The sequence below is a fragment of the Sturnus vulgaris genome, chromosome 3, assembly GCF_052056855.1.
Source record: "Sturnus vulgaris isolate bStuVul1 chromosome 3, bStuVul1.hap1, whole genome shotgun sequence".
NCBI lineage: Eukaryota > Metazoa > Chordata > Aves > Passeriformes > Sturnidae > Sturnus > Sturnus vulgaris.
Genome location: NC_142245.1, coordinates 17,512,478 through 17,532,889, shown reverse-complemented (window position 1 = coordinate 17,532,889; position 20,412 = coordinate 17,512,478). Strand labels below are relative to the sequence as shown.

Genomic DNA, 20,412 nt, shown 5'->3' with positions numbered 1-20,412 from the left:
GAGAGAATAGCAAAAAGTCATGGATCCCAATGTGGCTTTTGCACTCCAGGCATCGTCATGTCCATGTACACGTTGCTTCGGAACAACCCTGAGCCCCACATGGAGGACATTGAAGATGCTTTCCAAGGTAATATTCATAGCCCTGCAGGGGTGCAACCTGTTCTGCTTTTATTACATCTGCTTCACCCAGTGGGATGGAGGTGCACCATTTTCTAATGTATCCTTTTAAAAATAGCTGATGGTTGTGAGGTTAAGAAGTAGCTCTGTCACTTGGAGACTGGCCAGGTGCTATGAAGCAAACATCATAGTGCATAAGCAGGGGCAAGTGGCCTCAGTCTGGGATTAGGAACCCACTGATCTTAACGATAGACCAAAAGGTGGCCTGTCCTTGAGGGGCTAAATAGTGTCCTTGTTTATTCATTGCTGTCACAAGAGCCTGCAGAGGTGACAGAGAACATGTTCTCAAGTCAAGGACCAAGACAGCAACATGCAATGATGGAGTGGAGCAGAATCCAACTGTGCAAATCCTGTGAGAGATTGCTGTTGTTGCTGAGATTAGAGTCATTACTGTGCTTCCAGCAGTGATCTGAGAGGAGGGATGATGCAGGAGAAAGAAATCTCTGTGTAATTCAGGAGAGAGACCAGTTGGTATACTAAGAACACTCACACAATCGAGATAAATGAGTACTGAATAAGACAGATCGAATTTGTTCTAAATGAATTTCAGTTTAAATTTCAACAAAAAATTGTAAGGTTGTTGCAAGGTTCCAAATGAAATTTTCCTCCTCTCAGTTTTTTCATTCACTGTATCAGGATTTGACAAGCTATTATCAAATTAATAGAAACAATAGAATTTTCTAAAAGAAGGGAATTTTTTAGCCGAATTGCACTAAATCCTTATCCTTTTGCTCTGGCAATGCAGGGAACTTGTGTCGGTGTACAGGCTACAGACCCATTCTGGAAGGATACAGGACATTTGCTAAAGTAAGTGGCTTCAGATGATGTCTTTAAAAAAAACTGGAAATTGGCTGTCTTTCTCTCTTTTACTGAAACATGCTGTGAACTCAAATGGGGAGGAAGGAAATATATGTGCTGTAACAATCCAGCTCTTGAGCCCTTTGCATGTGATTCATGCATTAATAATTCAGGTAGAGCAAACTCTTTTCTCTCTCCACTTACTGGGACACTTGAATAAAATCCATCTCATGGTCCCTTTTTGGATCACAGTTAATCAGACTCCGTAACTGTTTTCTGTAAGTCTCAGAAAAATTCACCCTCTCTGCATAATTCATCTTGCATCCTGATCCTGGTGTGGACAAAGTATAAAGGTTTGGTGCACTGGTAGGAACACACTGTGCAAGAATCTGGTGAAGAACTTGCTTTTTTGTAAGATCAGCTGCAGAGCAGAAATAGCTCTGGAAAGAAATTGAATTCACTGTTTTATAGCTCTTGCCCAGAATTCTTCTGCTGGTTTGGGTGAGGTATGAAGCTTTGCCATAAATTTTCTCTAGTCCCTTTGTACATGAAAGAGTGCTGGAGGCTGTGAAGAGAAATAGATCATTATGAACTTCAGTAATTACCAGCTACTCATGGGTCTACACTGGTATTAAATATCAAAAGAAAAGAATTTACAATGATGCCCATTAATTTCATTTTATTATCCAGAATTGCAATCAACAAAAGAGAATACAAGCAGGAGTGAGATCCATTACAAATGGTTGATAAACCCAGTTGATTAAAAGCCTACTTGGATTTCCAACAGGTTTTCCACAGTGTCTCACCAAAGACTTTTAAAGACAATAGGGGTTAAGAGGGAAGATCTTTGTATGGAGGAAAGATTGGTTAAAAGGCAGTAGAGGAAAAATGGTATATTTTTGCAGTGGAGGGAGGTCACTGTTGTGGAGTTGTTCTGGGACCTCTGGTGGGAAGCAAGGCTGTTGCACCTATCCCTAAATGTGGTTTAAAAGAGTGTGAGTAAGGATATGAGAAAATAAGCTAACAGTAATCAAGTTAGTCTGGGTACTGAAGGCAGGAATTGCCTTTGAGGAATTTCTGAAGGATTTTATGAACCTGTAAGATTGGAGAAGAGAATGGGATACAAAAGGGAAAACACTTCCCTGGCTCTTCCTACACTTGAGTACTCTGTGCAGCTCTGCTCCTCTCATCTCTAACAGGGTATGGCAGAGTAGAAGAAGATTCAGAGAACTGGAACAAGGATCGCATCTGTGGCAATCTAACTTCCATACAGGGAAGCACTGAGTGCACCTCAGCCTGAAAAAGAGATGCCAGGGAGAGGAAGGCATTCTACATAGCACATACAGTGGTTTCTCTTGACCTCTGATAGTAATCAACACAATTGTGATTAGCAGGTGGAATGTGAACAGGCACCTGCTATTTCCTGCCTCTCCCAGTAAACGAGCATTTCAAGAAATGAAATAGGAGTCAGATTGAAAATGAAGGCAGATAGTCTGCCTGGTGGCAGAGTACTGGTATTGTATGTGCTTGTCCCTTTCAGTCATCCCTGGGTGTCTCCTCACAGCTCCAGAGATAATGGTTGAATGGTCAGAATAGTTACAAACCAGAGGAAGAGGTTTATCAGAACAGTGAGCATGACACTGCAGGATATTGCCTTCCATTGGCAAGAGAAACACCTACTTGGTTGGCACCTTCCTTCTGCTTTGGATGTTGCTCTCAGAAGGTGTTCAAACCTATTTCATTTCCTTGGAATCTGCACATTTTTCCTCAGGACAGTTTTTCTTCCCACAGGACATGAATTGCTGTGGCAGAGTTGCCAATGGCACTGGATGTTGTCGTAGTGGGAGGGAAAATACCATGGTAAACTGAATGTTAAAAACCCATAATCTCAATATTTAGTATAACATTGGAGCCTTGATATGTTAGTCACCTCTCTGACTCTGCTGTGGTGCAGATACTCAGAGCTCTCTGAGCTGTTTTTATTGTCTATCTCTTGGAAAATGCTGGGACTGTGTATGACCTGATTAGCATGAATGGGTTTTAAAACAGTGATGTTCCTTCTGAGTCTGCAAGGTGCAACCCTTCTGTGAAATAGCATGGTGACACCTATAAGCAAAGTGTTACCAGCTTCTGGTGCACTGAAGTGATACATCTTTCTGTGAAAACAGGTCACTGTGATCTTTCCCAAACTTTGCCATCCAGTAATGAATGAAGTAATTTCCTCTCTGTTCCGAAACGGTACAATTGGAATATTTTGGAATATCTGGAGGGGAAAAAAGTTAATTACATTGTATGTGATTACCAGTCTAGGTACAAAACAAATAAGGGGATGGAAAGAAGAAATTGGTGTACAAGATAGTGTGAGTATAAAATCAGTTTAGGAAAAAGAGAATATAATGAAATCATTTATCAGAAATTTCCAAGGAATTTCTGTGTTTTTTAAGAAGCATTCAGTGTTGCATGGAATACTCCAACAATTAAGACTGCTTGGAGTCCTTTATTTCAAGCAGTTTATTAATAAAAAATATTACTGCAAAGTTCTGAAATCCGGGGACTGATGAAAGGGGAGGACTATATTCTGTAAAAGTTGCAATGTTCTGACTTTGTTTAGAATAGCTGAAGTGTGCTTGTTTCTTCTTCAGAATGGGGGCTGCTGTGGAGGAAAAGCCAATGGTCTGGGCTGCTGCATGAATGGAAAAGAAGACAGTATGGTAAGGTGCCTCTCCACTAATAGTTTTTCCATTATTTCTGATGTTTAAAGTCTTAGATCTGGCTCATTGCATGGCCAAACCAAATACTTTTATTTTAGCAATATTTATGCAAGGCAATGTAGACTAATTTATATTTTATGGTCAGAAGAACTTACCTCAGAAAAGGTGTATTTGACACGATTTAACATGTCAGTGTAAAAGGGATATTACTTTTGATTGACAAAAACATAGTGTGTTTAGGATTGAGGGTTCTGACAAGACATGCAGGGGAGTCAGAAAAATATAACTGAAGAATCTTAAATGCTGATTCAGGTGGCATATTTTGCTGCGTTTGCTGCATTTTGCTCTCTGAAATAGTAGATTTGAGTAGAAAGAGGAAGGAGTTATGGTTGTGTGTGGAGAGCTTACTCCTCAATCATTAGCCATTTGCATTTTCTCTGTCATAGACAATGACATCTTCCAGCCTGTTCAATTCCTCTGAGTTCCAGCCACTGGATCCCACACAGGAGCCAATCTTCCCACCAGAGTTAATGGTAAGTCCATTCAGAAAGAAGTAGCACTGAGTAGTTGGTTTAGTTGTTCTGTACAAGGTTTGAGTCCTGCCTGTCTTGAGGAAATGGCAGGGCAAAAATGGCTGCTAAGGAAAGAAAATGCATGGGCATGAACCCTTCCCTGTTTTATAAAACAGAAGGTATTTCAGCCAGGGTCAGGTGCCTGCTCCAACTGTCTGGCTTTGTTTCTGGTTCTCACCATATGTGACTCTGCTCTTGGGGTGCCTTCCTTCCCAGTCCTTCCTTTCCCGTCTGGGGTGGAATAGTCGCTAAAATCCAGATGTCAATTTACTAGGTCAGATGCGAACTTCTACATCAAGTACAGATATATCTGAGCTGGTCTCCCTGTGTTCCCTTTATAGTGTAGGAAGTGAAGTAGGAACTACAGGATGTACCTGAATCCATATCTCAAATAGTTGTCTTTTCAAAAAACTTCCCTCACTGTAGCAGGAATAAAAGTTGGTTGGCTCACAATGACATTAAAAGTTAGGTGAGATAAGTTTCTCTCCATATTTCATTCCTGTCTTTTTCGGAGATCCTCCCCCCTAAGCAGTGTGTCCCAGCCAAGAATCTAATCCAGCACATGATGCATTTACAGCTTCCTTCACATTTAACAACTGACATTCAGCCATTAATTCTGCTGCTGTACCCAGCTTAAATGTGTCATGAGCTACAGCATGAGTAGGTTCCCTTAGACCATAGCATAAGATGTATTCAGCTTGAGAAAGGGCTTATCTGTTTCTTCTCCAAGATGTTCTCCCACCCAAGGGTTGATCTCATGTTTTCTTTGGTCACTGGATGAAGTAGTTAAAAAAGGAATCAGAACCTTACCTAGCGGGTAATTGCAATTCATCAGTGCTAAAGACTGGCATTTTTGGATTGAGATGAGAATGGAAAGCCCATTGAAGCAACTGGAGCCACAGACATGTGCCAGAACCTTGATCAGATGGAGCTTCCTGGCACAGACCTTGCTAGGGAGATGTGGCAGTAGAATGCACCTGGCAGTATCAGGAAGGAGCAACTTTTGTCAGCATGAGAAAGACTTTCATCACTGCTGGCAGAAAGATGGGGAATGGCAAACTGCCAACAACAGTGTGGATATCCCAGCCCCCGTCAGTAACTCAGCTGAGATGGAGCCCAGCATGGCAGAGGCATGGGCAGCAGGTGAGCAGGGATTCTTGGCTCGATGTAGGGGCTGAGCTCTATCTGAATTCCCTTCTGCAGACTCAGAGTAACAAACAGCAGAAGCAGATGTGTTTCAAAGGAGAGCGTGTGATGTGGATCCAGCCCACAACTCTCAATGAACTGGTGGCTCTCAAATCCCAGTACCCCAATGCCAAACTCGTTGTGGGGAACACAGAAGTGGGTAAGAGAAAGAGCTGATGCTTATTATGACAGCTGGAAAACCTTCCATTAAGTATTTTGTGAGAACAGTGCAAATGGAAACCTCTTTCATGTCATTGCTTTTAAAAAGCTACTTATTTTCAGGTTGTATGTAGGAACAGACTTTTTTCTCAGGTAGATTAATCTCACAGTGAATGCTTTTCTCCATTCTTTGCTGTATCAGATGAAAAAAATGCTGATCCAGATCTGAGCCTTTTTGCTGTTTTGTGGAATTTTGAAAAGAGGGGAGTGAGGCAGTATAAAATGTCTCCATAATCAAATTAATTCAGTTGTGAAAGTTGTGTTTTGAATGACTTTTCAGTGAGAAAACTCTCCAGACTTGAGATCTTACTGCCTCTCACACCAAATAGATACCTTTGCAAACATAAATGCTGAGGAGGAGAATTCAGACTTATTTAGTAGTTCTGTTGTCTTCAGCAATTGGTTCATGAAATAATTACTAAATGTTGTAGGGTTTACTGTATTAATTTTTCTTTCCTGAAGGATTATGTGCAGCAGTAGCCATGTCACACAAGTACCAAACAGTGTCTTTTCCTTAAGGTATTGAGATGAGGTTAAAGAACCTGCTGTATCCAGTGATTATAGCACCAGCATGGATCCCTGAAATGAATGCTGTTCAGCACACTGAAACAGGTGAGCAAAAAAAGAGGCAGAACACCTGTGAGGTGAATGAGGACTCTCTGGAATAATAAAAGAGAGTGTGAAGGAAAATCCCCAGATTAAAGATCGTTTCCTGTATGCGTTATATCTTTCCCATGCAGGAAACCAAGTGAGTGATAAGTAAAAAAGTGAGCTGGGCATGTTTAGCCTGGAGAAAAGGAGGTTCAGGGGTGACCTTATCACTTTCTACAACTCCCTGAAAGGGGGATGTGGCAAGGTGGGGATCAATGACTTCTCCCAGGTAGCAAGTGACAGGACAACAGGAAACTGCCTCAAGCTGTGCCACATGTTCAGATTGGCATCAGGAAGAATTTCTTCAATTGAAAGCATGGTCTAGCACTGGACTGGGATGCCCATAGGGGGTAGTGGAGTCACCACCCCTGGAAGTGTGCAAGAAATGACTGGACATGACTTTTAGTGCTGTGGTTTAGCTGTCGTGGTGGTGTTCAGTTAGAGGCTGGGCTTGGTGATCTTTGGAGGTGTTTTCCAACCTTAACAATTCTGTAATTCCATTCCCTTTAGCTTTGTGATGGAAATGGGTCAGTCTTACAAATAGAAGTACCTAGGACAATTTAGTGCATGGTAGGATAGTTAAAGTGTGGAAACTGGAAAGGAGTTGGAGTTCACTTCTCAAAGGACAAACTAATACCTATAGGAGGCCAATATTGTTAATAATACACTGATGCAAAAGGGTGGTGTGTTACTGTCATGTGGGAGACAGCCCCAGCATGAGCTGTGGTTTAAAGGTGAATTTTGTTCTGAGGATGTGATGTTTACATGCAGTATATTCTAAATAGTCTGGTGTAACTGAAGGTCTGATTGAGCTCTGTGGCATCTTAGCTTTGCAGACACAGTAACTGTCCTTCTGTACCTCAAAATCTTGGAGACCAACAATTCTTTTCCTTTGCTTGTTACAGGGGTCACTATCGGTGCTGCCTGTACCCTGAAGTCGGTAGAGGAGGTGATGAGAAAAGCTGTGGCAGACCTTCCTCCATACAAAACAGAGATCTTCAAGGCTGTCCTGGAACAGCTGCGCTGGTTTGCAGGGCCACAGATCAGGAATGTTGCTGTAAGTGACTCGGGAGCACCAGGGGCTGTAGCTGAAAGCTCAGTCTGAGGAGCTGCCCTGTCTCATGCAGTGTTGGTGTGCCCTGTGCAACTCACAGGAGAACGTTTTCAAACCTTGGGAAAGAAACCAGCACACAAAAATCAACCCGAGAAAGTGGTGAGGTCTCAGCTGGTGTCTGTGCTGCCCTGATGCCACACATTTAACAAGCAAGGGAAACATGGCAGTTATCCAGTTCATCCATTGCTGTTATCACCAAGTGGGGGTGATTTGTAGTGAGATTTGACTAATTTAACAAAAAAGGTATTTAGAGTGCTGGGCAAACTTCAAAGAAGCAGGTGTTTGTATTATTGCCATGACAACTAGGGCAGTCATAGTGTTAATGTACCAGATCTGGCAAATTTTCCTCTAGTTTTAAAGGGGAAGGTATGCTCAAATTCTATGTGCTCTAACAAAAAAAAATACCAAGCAAGCAGTTAAACCAACATACCAAACAAGAACACTTGGTCCATGAGATACTGTGCCATACATTTGTTTTGGAGCCAAAAACCTTGGTTCCTGATTGTTACTAAAAATACCCTTTTTAGTTTCATGGATCTTCCTTGATAGCAGGTAGAGTGATTGAATTTTGGCATGATTGTGCATAGGAGGTTTGGGCATAAGGTAGTCTTGATGCATTAATAAAACACTGTTCTAAATCTGTTTCAGGCAAATGTTAATATTGTTTGAGACAGCATCTGATTTTGTGGGATTTAGGTTTTCCCAATTAATCAAAGGCGAAAAGTTGCTTAGATTTTTAGTATTTATCCAATGCATTATTTTCACTCTAGGCTATTGGTGGGAACATAATGACAGCAAGCCCAATTTCTGACTTAAATCCTGTGTTAATGGCAAGTGGAAGCAAACTGACTTTGGTATCAAAAGGTGAGTTACTTACATTTCCCTCTGGCACTGAGGAGTGTGGGATACTCAGCAGTCCTCTGCCATGGATTGTTAGGTCAGGCCAGAACTTGAAAGTAGAAATTAACATTGTTAGTCTGAGTCTTCAGTGTTTTCACACTTTTTGAGGCTAAAGTTCTAAAGCTAGACATAAGGTTGACTCCCTAAAGAATTTTGAACTTCTGTGCCAGATGGAATCTCTGATACTGTGTGTATACTTACAGACACATCCTTGTGAAGAGCTGGTTGAAGATGTGTATTAATGAAAAATAAAAGGCATGAAATAGTTTCTGTCACTATCTTACTTTAATACTTCTGGCTTTTTCAGATAAAGACTGAAACTTGTTTCTTTTTTTCTAAGAAGAAAGCCAAGCATCTCAGTTTTTATTTGTTCCTAGGAAATCTTTTTAAAAACAGGATCCTTGAAATAAGTGGACTGTCTGATCAGTGGACTGAGTGCTGGTTTCTGTGCAGGCTATGGAAAAGAGAGATTTCATTGGAGTGTTGGAAGCTGGCTCACCTGGAAGCTGAGGTTTAATTAGATAAAGAAGGAAGGAGGTCTCTTTGATCAGTTCCTGTGCAAAGAAAATTTATTATGTAGGCAGAAGCTGTCATAGATTCCATAAATACCAAAGTAAATCTGAGAAAGATTTTCCTGATTTGGTGAGAGAGAATGGAAAAATGAAATCAGATATCTTATCAAGAGGGATTTGTGTGGTTTGAAGGCTTTTCCATATGTACTATTGCTATTCTTCATTTATTCACTGTTGATGTCCCTTTGCTCTACAGAGGGCAAAAGGACTGTCACGATGGATGAGAAGTTTTTCACTGGCTACAGAAAGACAATAGTTAAGCCTGAAGAAATACTTCTCTCTGTTGAAATACCCTACAGCAAAAAGGTAAGCTTGTAAGAAAGAACTTCACTGTCTTTGGAGCTAAAACGCTGTTATTTGAGTGCTGTTTTCAAAGTTAGGCACCTTTTTCCTGACCAACCCCCAAATGCTTATGTAGTCCCAAGTGGACTAGGAAGCAAGTGAATGATTTGGAGAAAATCCAGCAGCACACTATTTTTCACAAGCAAAGGGAGAAGGGCTCTATGATAAAGTATGGTAAGCCCAAGAATTTTTCTAGTGTAAGGAAGAGAAATTTCACTTTATTATATGAAGATTTTTGAGTGCATTTGGTGATGATGAAAAATGTCAAAGTGATGTTCCCAGAGGTAGAAGTTCTGCTTGAAAAGTAGAACAAAAACGATTTTAGCAATTTCTGATGTAGAGTGAAGTTAATGTGCCAAAGATTCTGGCTTAATTTCTGTGAGCTGAAATGGGAAAAGAAATTGAGAAAAGTTTGTATGGATGAAAGGGAAGCTCAGTTTCTGCATTCTTGTCTTGCAAGATATAATCCACAAAGACTGACTCTTAGAGCATTTTGGCTATGTGGACTTGAAACTTCAAATGAGGCTGCACTACTTTCTTAAAATGGAACAATGGGTGTTTCTCTGCTGTAGCAGCATAAACCACAACTGTGTCTAAGAAGTAAAACTTTGCTTTTTCCTTTAGGGCTGAGAACATCAGACTAATTTTATGCTTGTGAAGGTACTTACCTTCTTAGGGCTTGTGGCTCCCAATCATAAGATGCAAGGATTTGCAGGATGGTGACACATTTTCTTTGTAAATGGAAAACACTGATTTGCTTGAAACACTGTTGCATTATGTGAGAACTAACAAATCCCTTGTCCATCCTCTCAATTTTTAAAAAATTTAACTACTAAAGGAACAAACCTATTTTATTTATGGTGGTTTTCCCATGTATTTCTGAGCAATTCTTCTTCAGTCTTGTGATAAAAGCATCACTTTTTGGTAGAATGAGAAACATGCTTGAGATTGCCAATGGAAAACACCATATTCCTCCCTCCATATGACATTCTCATGGCAATGTCACAAAACAAACGTTTACAAGCAGGGGCAGTGGCTTCAGCCCTAAGTTATATGCAGCTCATTGATCTGAAAAACTAAAATAAATTGTGAACTCTCAACTTCATGATTTCTTGGCTGATCTTTGCTCACAAATGAGGAGGCTGAAGTTCTTCAGGGCATGTCTGAAGGTTCTGGCATGTAGCAGGCAAAGTTTTCTGCAACTGTGGTTTCCTCATGAATGAAAGCAGGGCTGTTTCAGCACACAGCTAGATAGAACTTTTTGGTTTGTCTTCGTTTGAAACCGGTGCTATGCCTTGCATTCATGTAACTTGTCACATCAAGACTGGCCAAACAACAGAAAGAATTAACATGCTCTGTTGTTTGGCAAGAGACCCAGGGAAGCATATGATGTGATGGTTCACTTACCTACACTCCTAGTGAGGAAAGATGGTGAGTACCTTTCCTCCCACAGGACTCTGAATGAAGAAAATGAAGGTGTCTTGTGAGGAATGAAGGGAATTTTGCCCTCCTTTTGCAATCATGTTATTGGAAATCTCTTGATTACACAGTAAGAGAGGAGGCTGCTTTTTCTCCTCTTTGAAAGCTAATTGTTTTAACAAGCAGAGTGACAGAATGTCCTCACTGGAAGATGCTATTGATGCTCCTCTGCTATTATCTGCTGAGTAATTGTTTGAATTCAGGAAATGAAGCACATCCTTCAATTATATCTCCAGTAACAAGTCCTTGATGCACAAAAGGGGCCTCTTGTGAAACTGTTGTCATTGTCAACAGGAGAGAAATTGTTCTATCTGATAGTGAAAGAATTGCTGTCCACTTCAGAGTAGAAGTAATTAATGAAGCAGACTGCTGTGCTGTGTGGAGTCACTTGGCTGAGCTATTAGAGAAGAAACTTGTCAGAAGGCTCTCCAGAAGGGCAGTGCAAAGACATCAGATCTGATTCCTCTCTTAGTCTGCAGGGTGCCTGAGCAGCAATTTGTCTCACCTGCAGTACAGGTGAGAGGAGTGACCATGCTGTGACTCCAGGGTGTCTCCATTACATGGTGCATCCTGGCAGTGTCAATCTCATATTTGCAGCCACTCTTCATAAGGGAGCTGCTGAATTTTGTGTGCTGTAGTTGCTGGTGCGTTTACAAGAATTCCCTCCCTCTGTGGAGAACTGGACAGTAACTGAGAGTTCTATCTCCAGTAACAGATTAAATATTCTTTTATTAATTAGTCTGGTCTACTCTAGAACTGAAAGACATTTGTGATTACTGATTTCAGCTCTTGCAGATTTCAAAGACTTCTGAAGGGGAGGGGTTTAGCATATGGGTTTTACTGATTAGACTTCCATCTTAGCAGCCTGGGAGGAAGAAAAACTTGCTGAGAAACTGTAGTTTTGTTTATGCACAAACAATCTGTTTTGGTTCTTCCTCTTGAGATATGGGAAAATGTGACAGATATACCAGATCTGTCAAAGCTTGTTTCCCCCACAGTCCTGGGCTTGGTAACAACCACTGAACTGATACATTAGGATTAATCCTTGAATTATGTGGAAATAAACAGTGCTGCCTGAACAAACATGTCCTGCTTGGCCCTGCACAATGAATCAACCAGATACTGTTCCCTTGAATAGCTCATACACATAGAGATAAGTAAATAGCTTGTACACTCCAAAGCATGCTAATGTAGAGAATAAAGAAATATTTTTTCTGTTTTCCAGGGTGAATACTTCTCAGCTTTCAAGCAGGCTTCCCGTCGTGAGGATGACATTGCTATTGTGACCTGTGGGATGAGAGTCCTCTTCCAAGATGGCACAAGCCAAGTGAAGGAGATAAAACTAAGCTATGGAGGAATGGCTCCTACTACTGTCCTAGCACTAAAAACTTGCAAGGAACTCACTGGCAGGTAGGAATTTTTCTGTGATAATAAGACTGTCCAATGGAACTGTGCTGATTTTTACAGGAGCAGTTTAAATATCTAAAACATCCTAAATCCTCTCTAAAAGTACATCAAAAGAGAAAGGGGAAGAAGTATAGTTATACTTCTGCAGCAGTGTGTTTTGTGTTATGCCTTGCTTCCTCCAGTATGCCTTACCTTCAAAGATCTGTGTCATTCTCTCACTCAGTGAGCCATTTTTTGCTAAATTCACTCATCAGTTGAAGTGGACAGAAGCTAGATGTGTTCCTGATCTACAAAACTGGGTTCATTTCAAATTGGATGAAAAAAATCAGTGCTTTTACCATGCAATAGCTTTGCCATATCTTTAGGGAAGGTAACATGAGCCCAAAATGACAGCAAAGCACACACATGGGCTGTGAACAGGTAGCACTGATGGCTATTGCTTGACAGCTCGTGGGAACAGCATGAAGCTGTGTCAGGGGAGGTTTAGGCTGGATATCAGGGAAGTTTTTCACCCAGAGGATGGCTGGGCATTTGAACAGACTCCCCAGGGCAGTGGTCAGAGCACCAAACCTGACAGAGCTCAAGAAGCATTTGGAATGCTTCTGGAATGCTCAAGAAGCATTTGGAATGCTGAGAGCATTTGGAGAGCAATGCTCTGGGGCACATGGTGTGACTCTTGAGGTGACCTGTGCAAGGCCAGGAGCTGGACTTTATGACCCTGATGGGCCCCTTCCAGTTCAGCATTTTATGTGATTCTGTGTCAGAAGCGTTAGTCTGCCCTGATGACTTTAGGTCTGAATAAGATCTCTGTGTCACCTTTGTTGCCGTGCAGAGACTGGGATGAGAAGCTGCTGCAGGATGCCTGCCGCCTGCTGTCGGGTGAGATGGATCTGTCTCCTTCTGCTCCTGGGGGAATGGTGGATTTCCGACGCACACTCACCCTCAGCTTCTTCTTCAAGTTCTACCTGACAGTCCTTCAGAAACTGAGCAAGAGTGGCACTGTGAGTGCTCCTTGGGAAGGCAGATTTGGGGAAGGAGAACACCTTTGTGCTGCTTTGGTTGGGGAGGGTTCAGATTTGAGCAGAGTCCCCTGACAACAAAATCCAGGCTGCAATAGCTGCCAGAGCTACTCTACTGCTTGCACAACAGTGACTTGTGTATCTTCTGTGTATTGCTTCCTCTTGGCACCTTCCCCTTGTGGTGGAAGGGTGTAGCTCTGTGGGTTCACAGGATGGTTCCTGGGCTTCTCCCATTTGCTGCATTACAAGTGGTCTTGTAGCTCTGTGGTTGTTCTTGGCACAGGGGCCAAGCCTCGTTTGCCTTTAACTCAGTAGATTATGGATTACTGTAAGTGGGAGATGGAGAATGGAAAATCTTGAGCTGCTAAAGAAAGTGAGAAAGGAATTGGAAGGGAAGGTGATTTTCTTTAATATGTCTTTGGCAGAAAACTATGAGTGAGCCTGTCCCTTCAAACTACATCAGTGCTACAGAGCTCTTTCACAAAGATCCCATTGCAAATGCCCAGCTCTTCCAAGTAAGTAGCAACTTCCCAAGTAGCAGTGTTGACATGACATAGACACAGGCTTTTCTGTAGCTCAAACAGTGCTTTCTATCTTCTTGTCTCCCTGAGTATGGTCATCCCATAAACTTTTACAATGCCATGTGTGAAGCTTGTATTTGGGTCTCAATCCTTTTTTCACTTCAGCATACTATTCTTTCCTGTCACTGCCCAAGACTGTTGCTGAGAGCTTTATAAAAATCTCTATTCCTCCTATAGCTAACTGTGTATCCAAACTGAAATTCCCCTTCTGCTTTCCCCAGTTATAGCCTGCCTTTCTTGGCATCTCTCAGGCTTCACACTTGGGATGCTTGTTTCTCTGTTAGTGATCCATTCTCTTCAGCTTTGAGAGTAGAATCCAGTTTCAGAACTTGATCCTTCTTCTGCAAGATGTGAAATCGAACCCTTCCCTTCCACAGCTATTTCAAAACCCGAACTCCTTTCACTTCATTCCCTACAGCTCCCCTCTGGGTAGCCACATCTTATGACATCTTGTTTACCTTCCTTTCACACAGGATTGAGCCCCCATCCCGTTCCCCATTCACTAGAATGTCTCACAGTGCCTTTTGCTCTCCTATCAATGCTTCCATCCCCTTCCACCCAAGCCAGTAGTAGTCAGCCATGTGTTTTACTCCAGGAAGTGCCCAAGGGGCAGGCTGTGGAAGATATGGTGGGCAGGCCTCTGGTGCATGTTTCAGCAGCCAAACAAGCCAGTGGAGAAGCTGTGTACTGCGATGACATCCCTCACTTTGAGAACGAGCTGTACCTAACGCTGGTGACCAGCACCAAGGCCCACGCTAAGATCCTGTAAGTGTTGCTTCTGAGTTCCAAATGTTGGAAGCATCCAGTGCCTGGTGGCTTTGAAAACATCAATCTGTCGGGGTGTGGGTGAGGGAAAGGGTTTTGCTTAGGTGGGAACTCCAGTTCCTTGCACATTGTTACACGGAGGCGAGCTGTGTGTGTGACAGCTGCCTTGCAAGTCTGCGTCAGTGGGAATGTAAGGGAACCAACACCAAACTTTGGGCTTTGCTAAAGCACAAAACCTCTCAGCTTAGGCCAAACTTTTTGCATTTCCCATCTCTTAGACATACAGGATTAAATAGGAACAGGGTAGGAGACCACCACAGAGGCCGAGATGTCATTTTAATCACTAACTGGAGCATGCAGCTTGAAGATTTTCTTTATACCTCCCTGAAAAATTAGGTTGTAAGATGCAGTTCTGCCAGCTCTCCTGCTGGTCAGTCAGCTGTGTGCACTGGGTTTTGCCTTGCACAGTGCTTGCCTGCATTGGCTGTGATCAAGCTCTCTGCACAAAAGTCATTTGTGGATTGGCTTCAGCCAAGAGGTGTAGCCCTGTCTGTGCTTGGCTGTAGCAGGGTGGACAGTGTTTGGAAGTGCAGCTGTCTCAGAAAACACCTGATCCATCCAGGGCATGACTGTTACCTAATTTATAACAATGGTGAATACCCAACTCCTGAAGGCCAATCTTGGCAGGTAATGCCATCTACATTCTCATGTGAATTTTAATGCTGTCATATTGCAGGACTTGCTGCCCCCCACAAACCCTAATTTTGTTTATATGGTGGTGGCTCTGCAGGCTCTCAGCTGCTTTGATATGGGACATTGTGTGACTACTGGCTCATGTCATCCTCAATGGCTTTGCAATGTGCTGTTCATTCCTTAGGCAATACTTCCTGCCTAGTTAGGCTTCCTGTCCAGAGCTTTCCCACTGTGGCGTGGGAGGCATGGTGGTCATGGATGCACAGATGTAGTAGTTGACTCCCAGGTTATGAAAGAAACTTCTCTGTCATCATGGTTAATTTTTAGGTGTTGCAATGTGCAATGTAGACACTTGAGTGTTGTTACTACCACCAGTGCAGATGGGGAGATAGAGAAGGTGTCACATCCATGCTTGTGACAACATGCAGTGTTTTCTAGAAGTTGCTGTACACGTTCTCTTGCATTTGTGTTGTGTACGCATATTTCAGGCTGGGAGCCTGTAACATTCTGTAGAGGAAGTAGAATATTTAATCAGGGGACAAAAGTATCTCAACCTATGATTTTGGCAGTCAAAATATTGACTCTGGAAACTTCCACTTCATCCAAGTCAGATTTTGAGCACCAAGCATAAATCAGACACCATCTGCCTCTGCATTTGTAACCAAGAGAAAGTGTTAGGGGGTTGTTTCTGAGCCACTGCTGCAGAAACACAGGAAAGAGAACTTTCCAAAGAAAAATAGAATTTTGAGTTCCTGCTGTCTAAAGGTTCATGTGGGAAAGTTAATTCATACATTTAATATATTTTTAAAAAGGTCTGTAGCTCACTGGGGTGTATTGACAGCTGTTTTCAGGCATAGTTTATATCAAAGTTTTCGGAATCTAAACAAGTTGCTGAAAAAATTGCAGCAATTTACAGAAAGCAGTAAATCATTCAGTCAGCAAAATCAAAGCCACAGCTCTTCTATTCACAACTGTTTCTCTGTAAAGCTGATGTAGAGAATATTGCAAAAGGAGCCGAAAATTTTTTGTGATACATTATTACTAAGTTCTCCATATAAAAATTATATTATGCTGCCCTTTTTTAGTTATTTTGTCATTGAGTTTTAAATATATCTATGAATGAAGGAGACAAAAAGAGGAGACAACCTCTTTTGCTGATTACTAAAGAAAGCCTTTAATGAAGATTTTCGTCATTTTGAGCATCACTTTTTTGCATCCTCTTAAAAACCCTGAAGCTTCATTATGATTGATCCTCAACAATTTCTCCCTGACTCACTCGTGGCAGATGATACATGTCTGCACTAAAATTTCATATTTATCCATAGTCAGGGAATTCTTGCCTTCATGGCAAGAATCATGGCATCTAAGACAGTGGAGGCACAGCATCACTGACACCAACTTGTCATCAAAAAAATCCTTAGTACATGTGGCAATTGGATCAAGTTCAGATATGTCTTAGGGAAAAGATGTATGACATAGTCCAAAGCTGCAGACTGGCAATCAGTCTCACAGTCAGGATTAACATTTTCATATGGATCCCAAATGATTTTAGTCTCACATGTTGCACTTTCTGTCACAGTCTCACATGATATTCACATGGCCTAGCCAAACTTGAGGGAATCAGGCCTGAATGTATGAGAATCTCATAATCACTTACACAAAGAAAAGATAAGTAACACTGTCTCTCCTTCTTTCCTTAGCTCTGTAGATGCATCTGAAGCTCAGAGTGTTCCTGGGTTTGTGTGTTTTGTCTCTGCCAAGGATGTTCCTGGCAGCAACGTCACTGGCATCGCTAATGATGAGACTGTCTTTGCTAAGGACGTGGTATGTAGCTAAATATAGCCTTTTTCAACCATGCTGCTGGGGAGATGAGATTTCTCATACTGCCCAGTCAAGTCATCTTCCTTATAGAGAGAAAATTCTAACTGCGCTGGGGTCAATAGAAATCTTGGTGCCAAATTCAATAAGGCCCAAGTCTCTTTGCCCTGAGCTCCTCTCCTCTGTGTTCTCTCCATGATTCTTCTCTAAGCTGCAGCCCCCTGGGACAGGCTTACTCACTCAGTTGCTGTCCAAATTTGCTTGTGATTATTTTCCCTGGGCTGATTTTTAATAGACTGGTCTGAACAAACTGTATAAAAGGAATAGATAAAGAGAACAATCATGAGTCTCTTGTCACTGCACACACACCAAATGATGGTGGGTCCCAATCTTGCCTCTAGGTCACCTGTGTGGGTCATATCATTGGGGCAGTCCTTGCAGACACACAGGAACATTCCAGGAGAGCAGCCAAAGCTGTGAAGATTAAATATGAAGAACTTAAACCTATTGTCACAATTCAGGTAAGATGGCTCATTTCTGCATCTGCACTTGGCTTGGGTCCCCCTGATGTCTTGTTCTGTTCTCACACGTGTGGTCACTTAACCCCACGTTTTGTTTGTGTTTGTGGGTGCAACAGGATATGGATAGAAGGAATAATTTGTGTATTTAAATATAAAGAAGGTACATCTTTGGTGCCCTACTGGTTTAGAGTACATCAACTTTTCCTATGCTATTTAAAGCTGAAACAAACTAAGCTCAGGGAGATACTGTTGTGCTCAACAGAAATTTGTTTAAAAAAACAAGATTACTGTGAGTTACATTCTTACCACAGAGGCTTGCTTTTAATATTCTCTGGTGTGACCCTGCTGGCTTCATTGCTATCCATTCCCTCTTCATTCTCTCATTTATAACAAGCAATGATAAAGTGTGAAAATGTCTTTTCTAGCTCTGTCTCTGCACTGCTTCTCTGAGATTTCTGCAGACCACTTGTCTAGTTTCTAAGCTCATGAAATTAATTTTCGGGAGTTCACTCCCTGCTGTGAACTGTATGGACACAGTCTTTAAGTGGCTTTTCTCAAAGCTGAAGAAATTAATGTCAACAATATGTGATCATTTTATGCTTTTTTATTTTTTTAACTAGAAAATTTGTTGACAAGATTTCCTTCTGAGACAGTAAAAACAAATGATATCTACGCAGCATTCATTTCTAGAAGTGACAAAAATTTATGAAGCCATTTTTAGTGGAGAAATTAGAAACATAGAATTCTAATGAAATGTATTTAATAGTCAGTATTTTGTACCATTTATTTTGTAATGTGAATTGTATTCATGCAAATAGAATGTCTGTGCACTGTCTCATACAGACATTGGTACTGTCATCTGAGGACAGAGATTTTGGATTGTTTGTGTGATTTGTGGACTAACAAACAATGTCTGAGACCTTTGCCTTTACTGAGGCTTCTAATTGTTTATTCGAGCAGGGAACATGAGAGTGGAGCCAAATACGTGCTGGGTTTCTTTGTTTTTCTTGTTTGATATTCAGTGGGGTTTTTTTCATTATGGAAAGCTTCAGTTTTGGCAAAAGGAAAATACCTTTGTTAAACTTTCCTTAGAGAACTACTTCTGTACTTCTCTGAGAGATTCTGTTTTCTCTTTCTCTCTCTTTTTTTATTATTTTTTTTTTAATTTTCCTTTTCCCCACCCTATGGGCTACAGGCAAGAGTTAATATCAATTGTTAGTTATACCTCTGGTGGTTAAAGGCCTTGAGGTTCTGGGTCCACAATGTAAAACAAGTCACAAAGAGTACCTTAAGATTGTCCAGTTATGGTGTTGGTTGTGAAATCCCTTTGTTGCCAAAAGTTATTTTGTATCACTTTTAGTCAAGTCTCTTGGCTACTGCCATAGAAAGTGTCTGATAAGTTCTTGTGCTTTTTATCTTGGATATTTCTTCTTCAGTTAGAGGAAGATTTGATTTCATTCCACTTGCACAAAAATGTCATTGTGTCATTCTGTTTCCTAGGAAGCGATTGAGAAACAATCTTTCTTTAAGGATATAAAGAGGATTAAAAAGGGAGATGTGAAGAAAGGATTTGAAGAATCTGATCACATTTTGGAAGGTGAGATTAAGCATTAGTAATTTTTTTAAGCAGTTTAGCTCATGACAAGTTGTCAGCCTCCCTTTTATGATACTGAGAGTAAGGCTTGCAGGACTAAATTAATTTCATATAAAGATTCAGACTGGTATACAAATTTTATTGTTTCAAACAGACCTGGATGCTGCCAGCTGTGCCCCTAGAAAACACTCTTTTTTCAATGAAAGGACACATTTTTCTTGAGCAAATATTCTACAAAGTGTTTTTTTTCTTTCCTGAAATTTTTCCCTGTCCAGACGTAGTCTGGTCTAAATCTTATAGACAGCCAATTTCCTGTAATCTAGTGTATGGCTGTATCATAGGCAAATAGGACACAATGAACAGATCAGACCATGACTGAGAAAGAAGCTTGTTCTTGACATTTAATTGTGACTGGAAATTGTACCCTCAGCACTGTCAGGTAAGGTGTCCTGGCAAAGAGCCACATGCAGTGATAGAGACCTGATTCCCAGTTAGGTCATCTTGAGGCATTTTGGGTTTCTGTTTCTGTTCTCCTGTTTCAAAGTCTGTAACCTTGTTTTTTGTGTGCTCAGCTAGACTATACTTGATTCATTTTTATTCTTATCTCTGTGGTGTTATCGAGGCAATCCTGAAAGGCACCAAATACTGCATTTTAAGAGATGCTGGATCAATTGCATGGTGCACAGACTTGTTTTTGAAATGCCAGCCACTTGTTTTCCTTTATAATTAAGAATTCTAGAAAGTGGAAAGGAAGCATGTCTGAATTTTTGTTGTGCTTTGTTTTGAGTTCATTTTTTGTTGTTTTTTAAACATTGAACCAGAAAGGTCAATTTAGACACTTTTTAGAGCTAGTGCTATCCAGTGCTGGGCAAAGCAAAGGGCTGTCAGTTAACACATATACAAAAGCCAGTAGATGGGAGACAAGTTATAACACCAGGGACATCCTTTCTAAGGGACATTTCTTTCAATTTTATAGGAGAGATGTACATTGGTGGTCAGGAGCATTTCTACCTGGAAACTCACTGTACTTTGGCTGTACCAAAGGGAGAAGAGGGTGAGATGGAACTCTTTGTGTCAACCCAAAACCCAATGAAGACACAGGTACTTCTCATTAACCTGGTGCCTAAAAGGCATTTGTTTCTCAGTTTCAGATTAGATGAATGGTTGTATTATAGTTGCTCTTATTTTACTGTTCAATTAAAACAACATATAGGCTTAGAGTTGGGTGTGGGATCTACAGTCCTTATACATCCTGCTGGAGTTTTGAATCTCCTTCTAGGTGACAGAGGTACTT

General features: G+C 41.3%; 1 protein-coding gene across 11 annotated transcripts in view; it reads left to right on the top strand.

Moving 5' to 3' along the window:
• XDH (xanthine dehydrogenase) overlaps window positions 1–20,412 on the top strand; it is a 107,698-nt gene that overhangs the window by 72,245 nt on the left and 15,041 nt on the right. For all 11 annotated transcript variants that reach the window (XM_088161094.1, XM_088161100.1, XM_088161102.1 and 8 more), the window contains 17 exons: window positions 1–127; window positions 923–984; window positions 3,618–3,686; window positions 4,133–4,219; window positions 5,462–5,603; window positions 6,182–6,274; window positions 7,219–7,370; window positions 8,198–8,291; window positions 9,096–9,205; window positions 11,946–12,130; window positions 12,960–13,128; window positions 13,572–13,661; window positions 14,323–14,492; window positions 16,886–17,009; window positions 17,405–17,524; window positions 19,025–19,121; window positions 20,095–20,219. In XM_088161094.1, the coding sequence (XP_088017220.1) occupies window positions 1–127; window positions 923–984; window positions 3,618–3,686; window positions 4,133–4,219; window positions 5,462–5,603; window positions 6,182–6,274; window positions 7,219–7,370; window positions 8,198–8,291; window positions 9,096–9,205; window positions 11,946–12,130; window positions 12,960–13,128; window positions 13,572–13,661; window positions 14,323–14,492; window positions 16,886–17,009; window positions 17,405–17,524; window positions 19,025–19,121; window positions 20,095–20,219 (2,016 nt within the window). The remainder of the gene's footprint in view (window positions 128–922; window positions 985–3,617; window positions 3,687–4,132; window positions 4,220–5,461; window positions 5,604–6,181; window positions 6,275–7,218; window positions 7,371–8,197; window positions 8,292–9,095; window positions 9,206–11,945; window positions 12,131–12,959; window positions 13,129–13,571; window positions 13,662–14,322; window positions 14,493–16,885; window positions 17,010–17,404; window positions 17,525–19,024; window positions 19,122–20,094; window positions 20,220–20,412) is intronic.